The following is an 11,902-nucleotide window of genomic DNA, read 5'->3' on the forward strand; positions in this document are numbered from 1 at the left end:
GTAAGAGACTTAATCAGCAAAGCCCTGAGCCAGGGCTCAGCCTGCGTGAGGCGATAGATTCCAATACTGGCGTCTCCCCCGGCCCCCACCCGCTCAGGCAGGCGAGGCCACGGGAGTCGTGCGAAGTTCCCGGAGCTCACCTGTGTGTTTCTTGTCTTCTGTTCTGTCGCTCTGTCCATCCTGTGTGACAGGGGCATTAGGAGATCCCAGCTGGAGGTCGAACCTTGGCAGCCAGTGGCTCTGGAGGGCCTGAGTGACAGCGGCAGTCCTGTTCGTTTGAGGTTTAAAACAATTAAATTACAAAGCGGCAGCAGCCAATGCACGCCCCTGCATGCAGCCCTCCCGCCCGCCCTTCGTGTCTGTCTCTGCTGTACTGAGGTGTTTTTTACATTTAAGGGGGAGAAAAAAAAAGAAAAAAAAAAAGATTGTTTAAAAAAAAAACCCACATGGAATCCATACCATGATGCGTGTTAAAACCATCCGTTAGCCCTTGGGCTGGCGAGGAGGCAGGAGTCCCGGCTGGAGCAGCGGGCTCACTCGCCCGGCCCTGAAGAGGTGGGCTGGCCTCCTCTGGCCTCGTGGACTCGGGAGACCAGGCAAGAACTCTGACAAAAACCTCGGGGGCCGCGATGGGATGGCAGCCCCAGGTCTGGGAACGGACTCCTTCCGAATCGGCGTAGGCACCCAGAACGAGGCTGGTGAGAGCGCTGCGGCGGTCGGACCGCCCGGGAGCGGAGGCACAGCTCCCCGCCGGCTGCGGGGGGGACTCAGGGCCCGGCGTTGCTGCACTTTCCCACGTTAGGGTAGAGGAGGAGAAGGAGAACTGGTGCTGCAGAAGCGTGGCCGCTCCGCGGAGCCGATGGGAAACCTCGTGTTAGCCTGACCTGTCCTCACGCGCTCACCCACGTCTCTGGGGCGCACTCGGTGCATGCGGGCCATGGCCCAGGGGAAGGCTTGCGCTTTGCTTCGTGTTTGTTTTCCCAGAACTCGGCGAGGAGAGAGCCGGGCCCTCGCTGCCGGGGCTCCTTCGCTGCCTCGGGCCGTTTGTTCTGTTTCTGTCTTGCCTTTCCATGGTGGTGGTCCCCGTGCTGACCCTCCTCGGGGCCTGGGCCCTCTGCCGGGCGCCCCTCCCCGTGGGATGGGAGGAGTGAGGCGGCGGCATTGAAGGCGATGGTTGTTTCTATGCACTCGGGCTGCCCTGAGGGCTGCCTGCCTCCCTCCCTACTCTCCCCTCGCTGCACGTCCATCTCTTTTCCTGTCTTTTTTGAGATCGACCCGACGGCTTTGGCAAGAAGAAGAGGTGCCGCCTCTTTTTTAAGAGTTCTCTTTACTGACCAACGGAAGTATAGACTTCACTGCTGGACAATCTGCATGGGCATCACCCCCACCGACGACAACTGCATGTACCCAAAAGAGGTGTTCGGAGCCAGGACTCCTGCCCACACTCTGTCCCTCCTGTGCTCCAGGAGCTCCAGTCCAGGAGGGAACGATCTGGAACTCTAAGCCGATGGAGAAGACAATGGAGGAGCAATTGGTCACGGCATTGGTTTCCCCAAAACAACTGTGCAAACGTGTCTACGCAATTATTTGCACTATTTGGGGGGGGAGGGGGGGAAGTGGGTAGACCCCAGCTGCCTGGACTACCTTCAGGAGGCAAAGCTACAGATTGACTTGGAGCCGGCTGAGAAGACAGCAGACTCGCAGGTGCTGGTGCTTGGGTTTCGCCAGGCTCCTCTGAGCACCTCATGCATGCCCCAGCCCCTGGGCCCTCGCCCTTTTCTGCCCTGCAGCCTGCAGCACCAGCACGCAGACACCTTCACCACCACGGGGTTTGGTTTTCGCTGGCTTGAAGACAAAACGGTCTTAGAGTTCATTAAGACCCATAGCTTCATGTGGCTGCTCCAGCTCCACTTCTTTAGCATTCTTAACTCCTCTCTGGGGCTAATGTCAGCATCTATAGGACTATAGACTATTAAAAAAAAAAAAAAAGTCACCTTTTAAACAGGAAATGGAAGGCATTTGATGCAGAATTTTTGCATGATGACATAGAAATAATTTAAAAAATAGCTAGTGTTTGTTCTGAATGTTGGTAGACCCTTCATAGCTTTGTTACAATGAAACCTTGAACTGAAGATATTTAATAAAATAACCTTTAAACCGTGCCGCTGTGTTACTGCTGCTGGTGGGGGTTGATGGCCAGAGGCTTAGATTTTTAGCAGCCTGGGTGACAAGGTTTCCACTCCCTATTGGGCCCATTTTGGAATAAAACTTCATAAACTCACCCACCTCCATCCAGTTCACCAGGCTGCCCAGAAGAGTTTGGGGGATTGGGGGGGAGGGGGGGAATTTGGTCCCTTGAGTGGTGAGCTAGGGCCTCGCCCCGCCCCCGGCCCCGCCCCCGCCTCAGTGGGCCGGCCCGGCCCCCCCTTCGCAGGCGGAGTGGACGCGCCCCGGCCCCGCCCACGCCAGGGGCCGCCCCCCCGCCCGCCTCAGTGGGCCGGCCTGGCTCCCCCCTCCCAGGCGGAGTGGACGCGCCCGCGCCCCGCCCCTCCTCGGTGAGCCGAGGCCGGCGCTCCGCCGACTGTGCCAAGCGGCGGGGGGGGGGGGTGCCTCTCCGCGGGTGGGGCGCGGGCACGCCGTCCAGGAGGCCGACACCCGGCGGGTCGCCGCAGAGGACCGTCCGGCTGCCCGGCGTCCAGCCGCGCTGCTGCCGAGCCCGCAGGCGGCGGGGACCGAGCGGACCCCTCCGGCGCGGCGCGCCGCCCCCCCCCCGGGGAGCGGTGGTTGCGCCCGGCCGCCGCGGAGCGTTCGCTCGGAGATGGCGGAGCCGCCGCGACGCGGCCCGAGGGCCCAAGAGCTGGGGAGCCAGGCGGCCCGGGGACACGGCGGGGCCCGGGGACAGCGGGGGCGCCGGCCCGGCCGCCGGGTGAGCTGCCCTGGAGGACACCCCCGCACGGCCGCCCGCACCCCTCCCCTCCCGGGCGGTCCCTGTTCCCTGCAGGACCCCACGGGGTCGTCCGGCGGCCCGCGCCCCACCCGGGTCCCCTGCACCCGCCGCCCTCGCAGTGGCCTCGGCCCCTGGGCGCCCCGCACCCGGCTCCTCCCCCGGGGCTCCCCGCCTGGCGCCTGCCCTGCTGCGCCCGCCTCTCCTGGCGCGCCCCTGCCCCTTCCCCTTCGGCGCCCCATCCACCTGTGACCTCACTCCCCCAGCGGGCCCCGGTGCCCCTCCGCCCAGGCGCCCGCAGCCCCCAGCGCGGCCCGCGCCCCGCCCTCCCGGCCCCGGGCCCGGGGACCCTTCCGTCTCCCCCAGAACCTCCCACTGCTGCCCCCGCAGCACCGCCCTCGCCCCCGTTCCTCCTTCCACAGGCATCACCCCACCACACCCTCCCTACCCGCCCAGCAGCTTCCTCATGTTGCTGAACCCTCTGCCTACATGCTGCTGTTTCTTCCAGGTATGAAGCCAACATGCAGTGGTCAAGAGCACGGGCTCTGGAGCTTGACAGGCCTGACTTTGAGTCCCAGTTCTCCACCGACGGGGCTGTGTGATGCTGGGCAAGTTGCTAAGCTTCTCTGACCCCCCGATTACTTGCATGTAAAATGGGGATAATGGTATCTATCTCTTGCCGATTTCAGGGCTGGTGTGAGTGTTAACTATATGGAAAGCTCTTAGAAGGATGTCTGCCCAAGATTAAGCTCTCAGTCACTGTTAACTATTCTACGTAACTCATCCTAAGTATCCACTCCCCGTAATGACTTCTCGCTACTGTATTTCCTCCAAAGAATGTCCTCTAATTTTTGGAATTTGCACCTTCACTTCACCTTTTGATCCCCTCCCTCCCCCCCCCCCCCCCCAGTTCTCTTCATGTCAGCTAGTTTTACCCTGACTAAAGCTGAACTATTATTTTTTTTAATATATTTTATTGGTTTTTTACAGAGAGGAAGGGAGAGAGATAGATAGAAATATCAATGAGAGAGAAACATCGATCAGCTGCCTCCTGCACACTCCCCACTGGGGATGTGCCCACAACCAACGTACATGCCCTTGACCGGAATTGAACCTGGGACCTTTCAATCCACAAGCCAACGCTCTATCCACTGAGCCAAACCGGTTTCGGCAAGCTGAACTATTCTAACACCATTTCTCTCCGTTCTGAAAGGCCCTGTCTCGGCCTAATCTTTCCTGAGATGTGTCTGTCTGGGGGTGGGTGGGAGAGAGGAATTGCCAGCCCCTGGCCTCACTAGGAGTGGCTAAGACCGGGAGAGCAACAATAAAGCTATTAGGAGCAGTCCATCTATTTAAGAAAAGAAATCTCCAAAACTAGGTCTCCTTAAAGCTGTGTGCCAGTCACACTGACCTACTCCTTCTCTCTCTTATTGGTTGGATGTGACTTATTTCTCTCTGTCATCCAGGCCCGCTCAGGTTTCTGTTTTTACAGCAGGACTCGATCCCCCATGTCTCCAGCCTAGCTGAGGACCTCCTTCTGAGCTGTTCATGGATGAGGACAGAGCACCACCGCGGCTAACTGAGGGAGGAGACCTGGGAGGGATAGGGGAGACTGGACTCAGCCTTCCGGTTTTTCCAGTGATGTAGCCCGCTCCGGGGAGAGAGGCTGAGGAGGAGTAATGGAGAAGGGAGTCCCTTTCTGGCTTTGGAAGCTAATAGAATGGTTATCTAGCACCATTTCTCTTTCTTCTGGAATAGTGTCCACCTGACTGTAAGTTTGTTAATGCTGTCAGCCTGTGGTGTAGAGTCTGATTGATGAAGAAGATTAACAAACTCACGAGTTTCCTCTTATCTGTAGTTCGTTGGAGCACGGGACTCCGGGGCTCTCTGTCCCTTTCTCACAAGAAGACCAGAGCTCCTGCCGGCTGGCCAGCTGCTCGGTGGTGCGCTGGGAACTCCTTTCAGAGCAGGTGACTGTCAGCGTCCTGGGCTGTCTGGCCTCGAACGTACTGCTCCAGCTCTGAGCTGAGCTCAGGCAGGAGCATTTAGCTGGTAGTCTAAGGAGGGAATCAACCTCTGAAGCTAAGGTATGAGACTCAGATTGTGTTGTTCTTCTACAGGAGTTGTTGTTTTTTTTTTGTTTGTGTTTTTTTAACAAATCATCCTGTGAGCAGAAGGTAAGAGAGATGGGGTGAAGGGGGTAATGGATTAATGACTGAGTTTCAAGGAGAAAGTAATCCATCAATTTCTCTGTCTTACAGATAGGAAGGGCAGAAATCGTGAACTTTGCTGACCTCTGATGTGAGGAGCTCAAGCGGGACCAAGGGTGGAGCCTGGCTAGTTTTGCATCCTGAAGCCATGGGCCAGGGGGCCATGGTGACCTGACATCAATGGACTCTGTCCAGTTGCCCCCTGTTGCCCCTTCTACCTCCCCTACCCTTCACTAAGAGAACTTGTCTCCACCTCTTCAGGGAACTGACCCTGAGGGAATCCTTTTCCCCTATTTTCCCATCCTCCCACCCTCCCAAGAGAGCCCTAACCTATACAGCTCCTACCTCCCTTCCCTCGAGGTACCCCCCCACCCCTCCCTCCCCTCCCCTCCCCTCCCCCCGCCATGCTCAAGCTGTGGAAGGTGGCACGCCCAGCTCGACAGCTGGAACTGCATCGCCTCATACTGTTGCTAATCGCTTTCAGTCTGGGCTCCATGGGCTTCCTGGCTTACTACGTATCCACCAGCCCCAAGGCCAAGGAACCCTTGCCCCTGCCCTTGGGAGACTGCAGCAGTGGGGGGGTAGCTGGCCCTGGCCCGGTACGGCCTCCAGTCCCGCCCCGGCCTCCCAGGCCTCCAGAGACAGTTCGAACTGAACCTGTGGTCCTTGTGTTTGTGGAGAGTGCATACTCACAGCTGGGGCAGGAGATTGTGGCCATCTTGGAGTCCAGCCGTTTCCGTTACAGCACCGAGCTGGCACCTGGCCGCGGGGACATGCCCACACTGACTGATCATGGGCGTGGCCGCTTCGTCCTGGTCATTTATGAGAACCTGCTCAAGTATGTCAACCTGGATGCCTGGAGCCGGGAAAGGCTAGATCGGTACTGTGTGGAGTATGGTGTGGGCATCATTGGCTTTTTCCGAGCCCATGAGCACAGCCTCGTGAGTGCCCAGCTCAAGGGCTTTCCCCTTTTTCTGCACTCCAACCTGGGGCTCCGGGACTACCAGGTGAACCCTTCTGCCCCCCTGCTGCATCTCACACGCCCCAGCCGCCTGGAGCCTGGGCCGTTGCCTGGTGATGACTGGACCGTCTTTCAATCCAATCACAGCACCTACGAGCCAGTGCTTCTTGCCAGCCTTCAGTCAGCTGAGCCTCCCATGCCAGGATCGGTGCCTCGCCGGGCGCGGCTCCCCACTGTGGTACAAGATCTGGGCCTTCATGATGGCATCCAGCGGGTGCTCTTTGGCCATGGCCTGTCCTTCTGGCTCCACAAACTTGTTTTTGTTGATGCCGTCGCATACCTCACTGGCAAGCGGCTCTGCCTGGACCTCGACCGCTACATCTTGGTAGACATTGATGACATCTTTGTGGGCAAGGAAGGTACCCGCATGAAGGTGGCTGATGTTGAGGTCAGTCTTTTCCCTCATAGGTTGTCTCAAGCTCTGACCTGGGAGGCTCCCTTGGTTCTGAGCTCGCCATAAGTATCCTCCCTACCCTTTCCAGGTGGGAGGGACGCTACTCATTTGCCTTCCACTGTTTGCTGTCTCCTGATTTCTCCTGTCCCCGCTACTCTTCCCAGGCTCTGCTGACCACCCAGAACAAACTCAGGACCTTAGTCCCCAACTTCACCTTCAACTTGGGCTTCTCGGGCAAGTTCTATCATACCGGTGAGCTTATTCCCTGGCTCTTGCAGCCTGTCAGTCTTAGTTTGACCTATTTGTTGTCCCACCTTCCTGGGTAGACAAGTTGTATTGTAGAAAAGGGGTCCAATTTGGGGCAAGTTTTGGGGTCCGAATGATGTGGGGAGCTAGCGGTGGGTGTGAATTCAGGTTAGCAGGGGTGACCAGAGGGCAAGTTGGCGGCTGGGCAAGTAGGCAGTCTTAAAGGGGCAGATGCCCCAAGGACAGAAGGTGGTCAGTGTTCCGGAACAGAGGAGGGCAGAGGGCTAACGGACCCTGTTCAGTGGTCAGTGTGTGGTCACAGGGACGGAGGAGGAGGACGCAGGGGATGACATGCTGCTGAAGCACCGCCGCGAGTTCTGGTGGTTCCCACACATGTGGAGCCACATGCAGCCGCACCTGTTCCACAACCGCTCCGTGCTGGCTGACCAGATGAGGCTCAACAAACAGTTTGCGCTGGTGAGGCCCTTGGATCTCTTACCCAACTTTTCCCCAGAGATGATGCTTCCGTTTCAACCCCCCCCTCATGGGGTGCCCTTTCCCTGCCCTTCGCATTTTCCTTTCTGTGTAGGCATCCCCACCCTCTTTCCCCTCTACTCCCCAAACTTCACCAGGTCCTGGTGAGAGTCTATGCCGTCCCCAGGAGCATGGGATCCCCACGGATCTGGGGTATGCTGTGGCCCCCCACCACTCGGGTGTGTACCCCGTCCACACGCAGCTCTATGAGGCCTGGAAATCTGTGTGGGGCATCCAGGTGACCAGCACTGAGGAGTACCCTCATCTCCGCCCTGCCCGCTACCGCCGTGGCTTCATTCACAACGGCATCATGGTGAGGGACTCCCAATACAAACTTGAACTCCCACATTTTGACAACCTCTAATCTGCATTGATTTATGTCCTGTTAACTGCCAGTCCAGCTCATCCATATAAAAGTGGGTAGAAGAGTGAAAATTTCTAAAGTACGTCACAGGAGCTTTATTGCTGTAACTTCAGGCTGAGTCCTTAGTATTTTATTTACTCACTAGAGGCCTGGTGCATGAAATTCGTGCACAGGGGCGTGCGTCCCTCAGCCCAGTCTGCACCCTCTCCAATCTGGGACCCCTCAAGGGATGTCCCAACTGCCCTCTCACAATCCAGGACTGCAGGCTCCCAACTGCTCACCTGCCTGCTTTCCTGATTGCCCCTAACCACTTCTGCCTGCCAGCCTGATCACCCCCTAACCACTCCCCTGCCAGCCTGATTGATGCCGAACTGCTCCCCTGCCAGCCTGATAGCCCCTAACTGCCCTCCCCTGCAAGCTTGGTCACCCCTAACTGTCCTCCCCTACAGGCCTGGTTTCCCCCAACTGCCCTCTCCTGCAGGCCTGGTCCCCCAAAAACTGTCCTTCCCTGCAGGCCCAGTTGCCCCCAACTTCCCTTCTCTGCCAACCTGGTCACCCCTAATTGCCCTCCCCTGTAGGCTTGATCACCCCCGACTGCCCTCCCTTGCAGGCTTGGTCCCTCCCAACTGCCCTCTCCTGTTGGCCATCTTGTGGTGGCCATCTTGTGTGTTGGAGTGATGGACAATTTGCATATTACTCTTTTATTAGATAGGATAGAGTGCATGGGTGGGGGCCAGCTGATTAGCCCTGAAGGGTGTCCTGGATCAGGGTGGGGGTTTTCTTGAGGCATGGGGCAGCCTGGGCGAGGGGCCTGTGGTGGTTAGCAGGTCAGCCATGCCCCCCAGCGACCCAAGTGGGGGCCCTGGTATCTGGGATTTATTTATCTTCTATAATTGAAACTTTGTAGCCTTGAGGGGAGGCCAGGGTTGGCCAGAGCAGGCTAGAAGCTTGGCTTCCTCTATTGCTGGGGAAACCCAAGCCTCCTGCTTGCTCCATGGCTGCAGCCATCTTGGTTGGGTTAATTTGCATACTTGCTCCTGATGGGCTGTTGGGCATGGCTTATGGGCGCAGCAGGGGTACGACCAATTTGCATATTTCTCTTGTTAGTGTAGATTTTACCTTTCAAACCTCCTCTCTCCCTATTTCTTTTCCTTCCAGGTGCTGCCACGGCAGACATGCGGCCTCTTCACTCACACCATTTTCTATAATGAGTATCCTGGAGGCTCTCGTGAACTAGACCGGAGCATCCGAGGTGGAGAGCTCTTTCTGACAGTGCTGCTTAATCCGGTAAGGTGCTAAGAGGAAGGGCTGGGAGCTCGGAGAGGCAAAGTGTTTGCAGGCTTGGACCTTTGCTCACCACGCCCGATTCTGAGGTGGGTATAGGCTCTCTGACTCTGATGTGCAGGCATCCCCTTGCAGATCAGCATATTTATGACCCATCTGTCCAATTATGGAAATGACCGACTGGGCCTGTACACCTTTGAGAGCCTAGTGCGCTTTCTCCAGTGCTGGACCCGGCTGCGCCTGCAGACCCTTCCTCCCGTCCCTCTTGCACAAAAGTACTTTGAACTCTTCCCTCAAGAGCGAAGTCCCCTTTGGCAGGTATGGGGTGGAACTCAGGCTGACCAGAGACATGATGGGGATGGGGGTTGGAGAAAAGATTAGGCCTCCTCTGATTCTTGGCCTCACCCTCAGAATCCCTGTGACGACAAGAGGCACAAAGATATCTGGTCCAAGGAGAAAACCTGTGACCGGCTCCCCAAGTTCCTCATTGTGGGACCCCAGAAGACAGGTGAGTCACCCTTACCGATTTCCCTTGCCTTAAAGGGTTCTTTGGCCAAGGAACTCCCTTCTCGTACCCGTCCCCCATCAATCCAGCCTCAAGACAGTGATTATTAACCCCAGTTGTATATCAGAATTATCTACGGAGTTTTGTTTTAAAAGATCAAAGTGATTCTGATGCAGTCAAGACTGAGCACCACTCTTTTAACCCTTCCCTGGGCCTCTCAGATGTTCCTTCTCTCATTCTAGTTTGGCTAACGGGGATTTTATTACCCGGAGTGGTTATTTTCTCACCTTCTTCAAGCTCCTCTTGTTGAGCTGGAGGCCTGGACTCTCTCCTGTGTAGGGACCACAGCTGTCCATTTCTTCCTGAGCCTGCACCCAGCTGTGACCAGCAGCTTCCCCAGCCCCAGCACCTTTGAGGAGATTCAGTTCTTCAGTGGCCCCAATTACCACAAGGGCATTGACTGGTGAGAGGGGGACCCCTTGGAATACTTCTCAGAGGAACACTCCCTTCCCCCCAAATACCGTTCCGGCTCCCACCGCACAGACATCCGGCTTTTCATTCTGCCTCTTTCTCCACTACTTCCTAGGTACATGGACTTCTTCCCTGTCCCTTCCAATGCTAGCACTGACTTCCTGTTTGAAAAAAGTGCCACCTACTTTGACTCAGAAGTTGTACCGCGGCGGGGGGCCGCCCTCCTCCCACGAGCCAAGATCATCACTGTGCTCACCAACCCTGCTGACAGGGCCTACTCCTGGTACCAGGTGAGCCTGAAGCTAGGCACACGTTAGGTTTGAGGATGGAGTTGTGGTGACTGCTAGAGACAGAAAGGGATAAGGGTAAGGAAATTAAAACGAGTGCCTTGGGGTGGGGTGCCGAGGCTGTCTGTTCCCCAGACCGAGAGCAGGGCAGAATAATTGTCAAATCGCCAATCCCTTCTCTGCCTGTTCCTGTCCTTCAGCACCAGCGAGCACATGGAGACCCAGCCGCCCTGAACTATACCTTCTACCAGGTGATTTCAGCCTCCGCCCAGGCCCCTCTGGCACTTCGCTCCTTGCAGAACCGCTGTCTTGTCCCTGGCTACTATTCTACCCATCTACAACGCTGGCTGACTTACTACCCCTCTGGACAGGTACAGTCCCCCAATAGACCTCATTGGGTGCGGCCACCCCCCCCCTTTCCCTTTAGCCCAGAGACTTCTAAGAAATACAGCAGTAACCACATCCCTGTCCCTAGTTGCTGATTATGGATGGAGAAGAGCTGCGTACCAACCCGGCCGCTTCAATGGAAAACATCCAGAAGTTCCTGGGTGTCACCCCCTTTCGGAACTACACACAGATCCTCAGGTGGGAGACCGTGGTCGGGGGGGGGACTGTGCAGATGGGGAAGCAGGTGGGCCGTGTCTGTTTGGAAGAGACGTGAATTTACCCTGTCTCTCAAAGAGACGTGTCCCTGAGGGCAGGGAGAGTAGTTTAAATTTATGGGGCTTGGGCTTTTTCCTCCTGCCCACTAATGGCCTCTTCCCGTTGAGCAGGTTTGATGAAGGGAAGGGATTCTGGTGCCAGGGACTTGAAGGTGGGAAGACGCGCTGTCTAGGAAAGAGCAAAGGCCGGCGGTACCCAGACATGGACACTGAGGTGAGTGAATTCTGGGACGGGCTTTCCCTCTGCACCACGAAGACCTGGTTCTATGTCCTCCTGTTCATGCCTCCATTTTCCTCCACAGTCCCGCCTTTTCCTTACGGATTTCTTTCGGAACCACAACTTGGAGCTGTCGAAGCTCCTGAGCCGGCTTGGACAGCCAGTACCCTCCTGGCTCCGGGAAGAACTGCAGCATTCCAGTCTGGGTTAACGTCACAGCCTCTGTACCAGCAAAACAGCCCGCTCCCTCAGGGGCAAGCCCAGAGAAGGGCCCATACGGGGATTTGAGTTGCCTGGCCCCTTCCCCTTCTACCTCAGTGGCCCCCGGTCCTGGGATGGCTGAGAAAGGAAGGGCATCCATCCCTTCCCCATAGTTCTGGGGTCTGATAAGGGGGCTTCCCTTGATAGTCCCACATTATGGTACTAGCTCCTTTGACCCGGGGTCCTAGAAGGTAAGGAACTAGAGGCAGGGCAGAGAGGAATGTTTTAATCAAGAGATTACCCTTGTCATCCCCCCAGGATAGCTGTACGTGGCTGTGGGAGGGACCCCCTTACTGTGGGATCAGTGGGATCTACCTGTGGCCCGGCCTCCCAAATGTCATTCACATTGAATGGGGATGAGGTCCGACAGTGGCTCATAGAGCTGAGTATGAGCCCTAGCTGTGGGCTAGAAATGTCCTGAATAAACATCCTTATTTTTCTGTTTTGTCTACCGCACTTGAGTGGGAGAAACCTAGAATAAAAAGCAAGTATCAGACTTTTC

General features: G+C 56.8%; 2 protein-coding genes across 40 annotated transcripts in view; both read left to right on the plus strand.

Moving 5' to 3' along the window:
* Positions 1–2,161, plus strand: part of CAMK2G (calcium/calmodulin dependent protein kinase II gamma) — a 68,180-nt gene extending 66,019 nt beyond the window's left edge. For all 35 annotated transcript variants that reach the window (XR_014796847.1, XR_014796848.1, XR_014796849.1 and 32 more), the window contains one exon: positions 192–2,161. Coding sequence is in view for 1 of the 35 variants with exons in the window: in XM_084904867.1 (XP_084760993.1) it covers positions 192–253 (62 nt within the window). In the remaining 34 variants the exon portion in view is untranslated. The remainder of the gene's footprint in view (positions 1–191) is intronic.
* A 419-nt stretch (positions 2,162–2,580) lies between these two features.
* On the plus strand, positions 2,581–11,840 carry NDST2 (N-deacetylase and N-sulfotransferase 2). Of its 5 annotated transcripts, none has more exons than XM_084904930.1 (16): positions 2,581–2,926; positions 3,453–3,609; positions 4,803–4,914; positions 5,206–6,563; positions 6,734–6,821; positions 7,138–7,292; positions 7,405–7,662; positions 8,872–9,000; positions 9,133–9,315; positions 9,409–9,505; positions 9,842–9,965; positions 10,089–10,263; positions 10,461–10,631; positions 10,736–10,845; positions 11,034–11,136; positions 11,225–11,840. In XM_084904930.1, exons 4-16 carry the CDS (start codon positions 5,559–5,561, stop codon positions 11,348–11,350), a joined length of 2,724 nt encoding a protein of 907 aa, XP_084761056.1. In that variant the 5' UTR covers positions 2,581–2,926; positions 3,453–3,609; positions 4,803–4,914; positions 5,206–5,558; the 3' UTR covers positions 11,351–11,840. The 5 variants fall into 5 exon arrangements, with proteins under 5 accessions (XP_084761056.1, XP_084761057.1, XP_084761058.1 ...); XM_084904931.1 differs by having other exon boundaries at positions 3,453–3,552; XM_084904932.1 differs by lacking the exon at positions 4,803–4,914 and having other exon boundaries at positions 3,453–3,556; positions 5,210–6,563.
* Positions 11,841–11,902: the final 62 nt, after the last annotated feature.

This window comes from Pipistrellus hanaki (assembly GCF_964339955.1).
Source record: "Pipistrellus hanaki genome assembly, chromosome: 14".
Taxonomy (NCBI): domain Eukaryota; kingdom Metazoa; phylum Chordata; class Mammalia; order Chiroptera; family Vespertilionidae; genus Pipistrellus; species Pipistrellus hanaki.

Coding starts and splice junctions, on each gene's coding strand:
- NDST2 (XM_084904930.1), top strand. CDS start 5,559: ATGCTCAAGCTGTGGAAGGTGGCACGCCCAGCTCGACAGCTGGAACTG. Junction 10,264..10,460: donor GGGCCTACTCCTGGTACCAG/GTGAGCCTGAAG, acceptor CCTGTCCTTCAG/CACCAGCGAGCACATGGAGA. Junction 11,137..11,224: donor ACCCAGACATGGACACTGAG/GTGAGTGAATTC, acceptor TTTCCTCCACAG/TCCCGCCTTTTCCTTACGGA.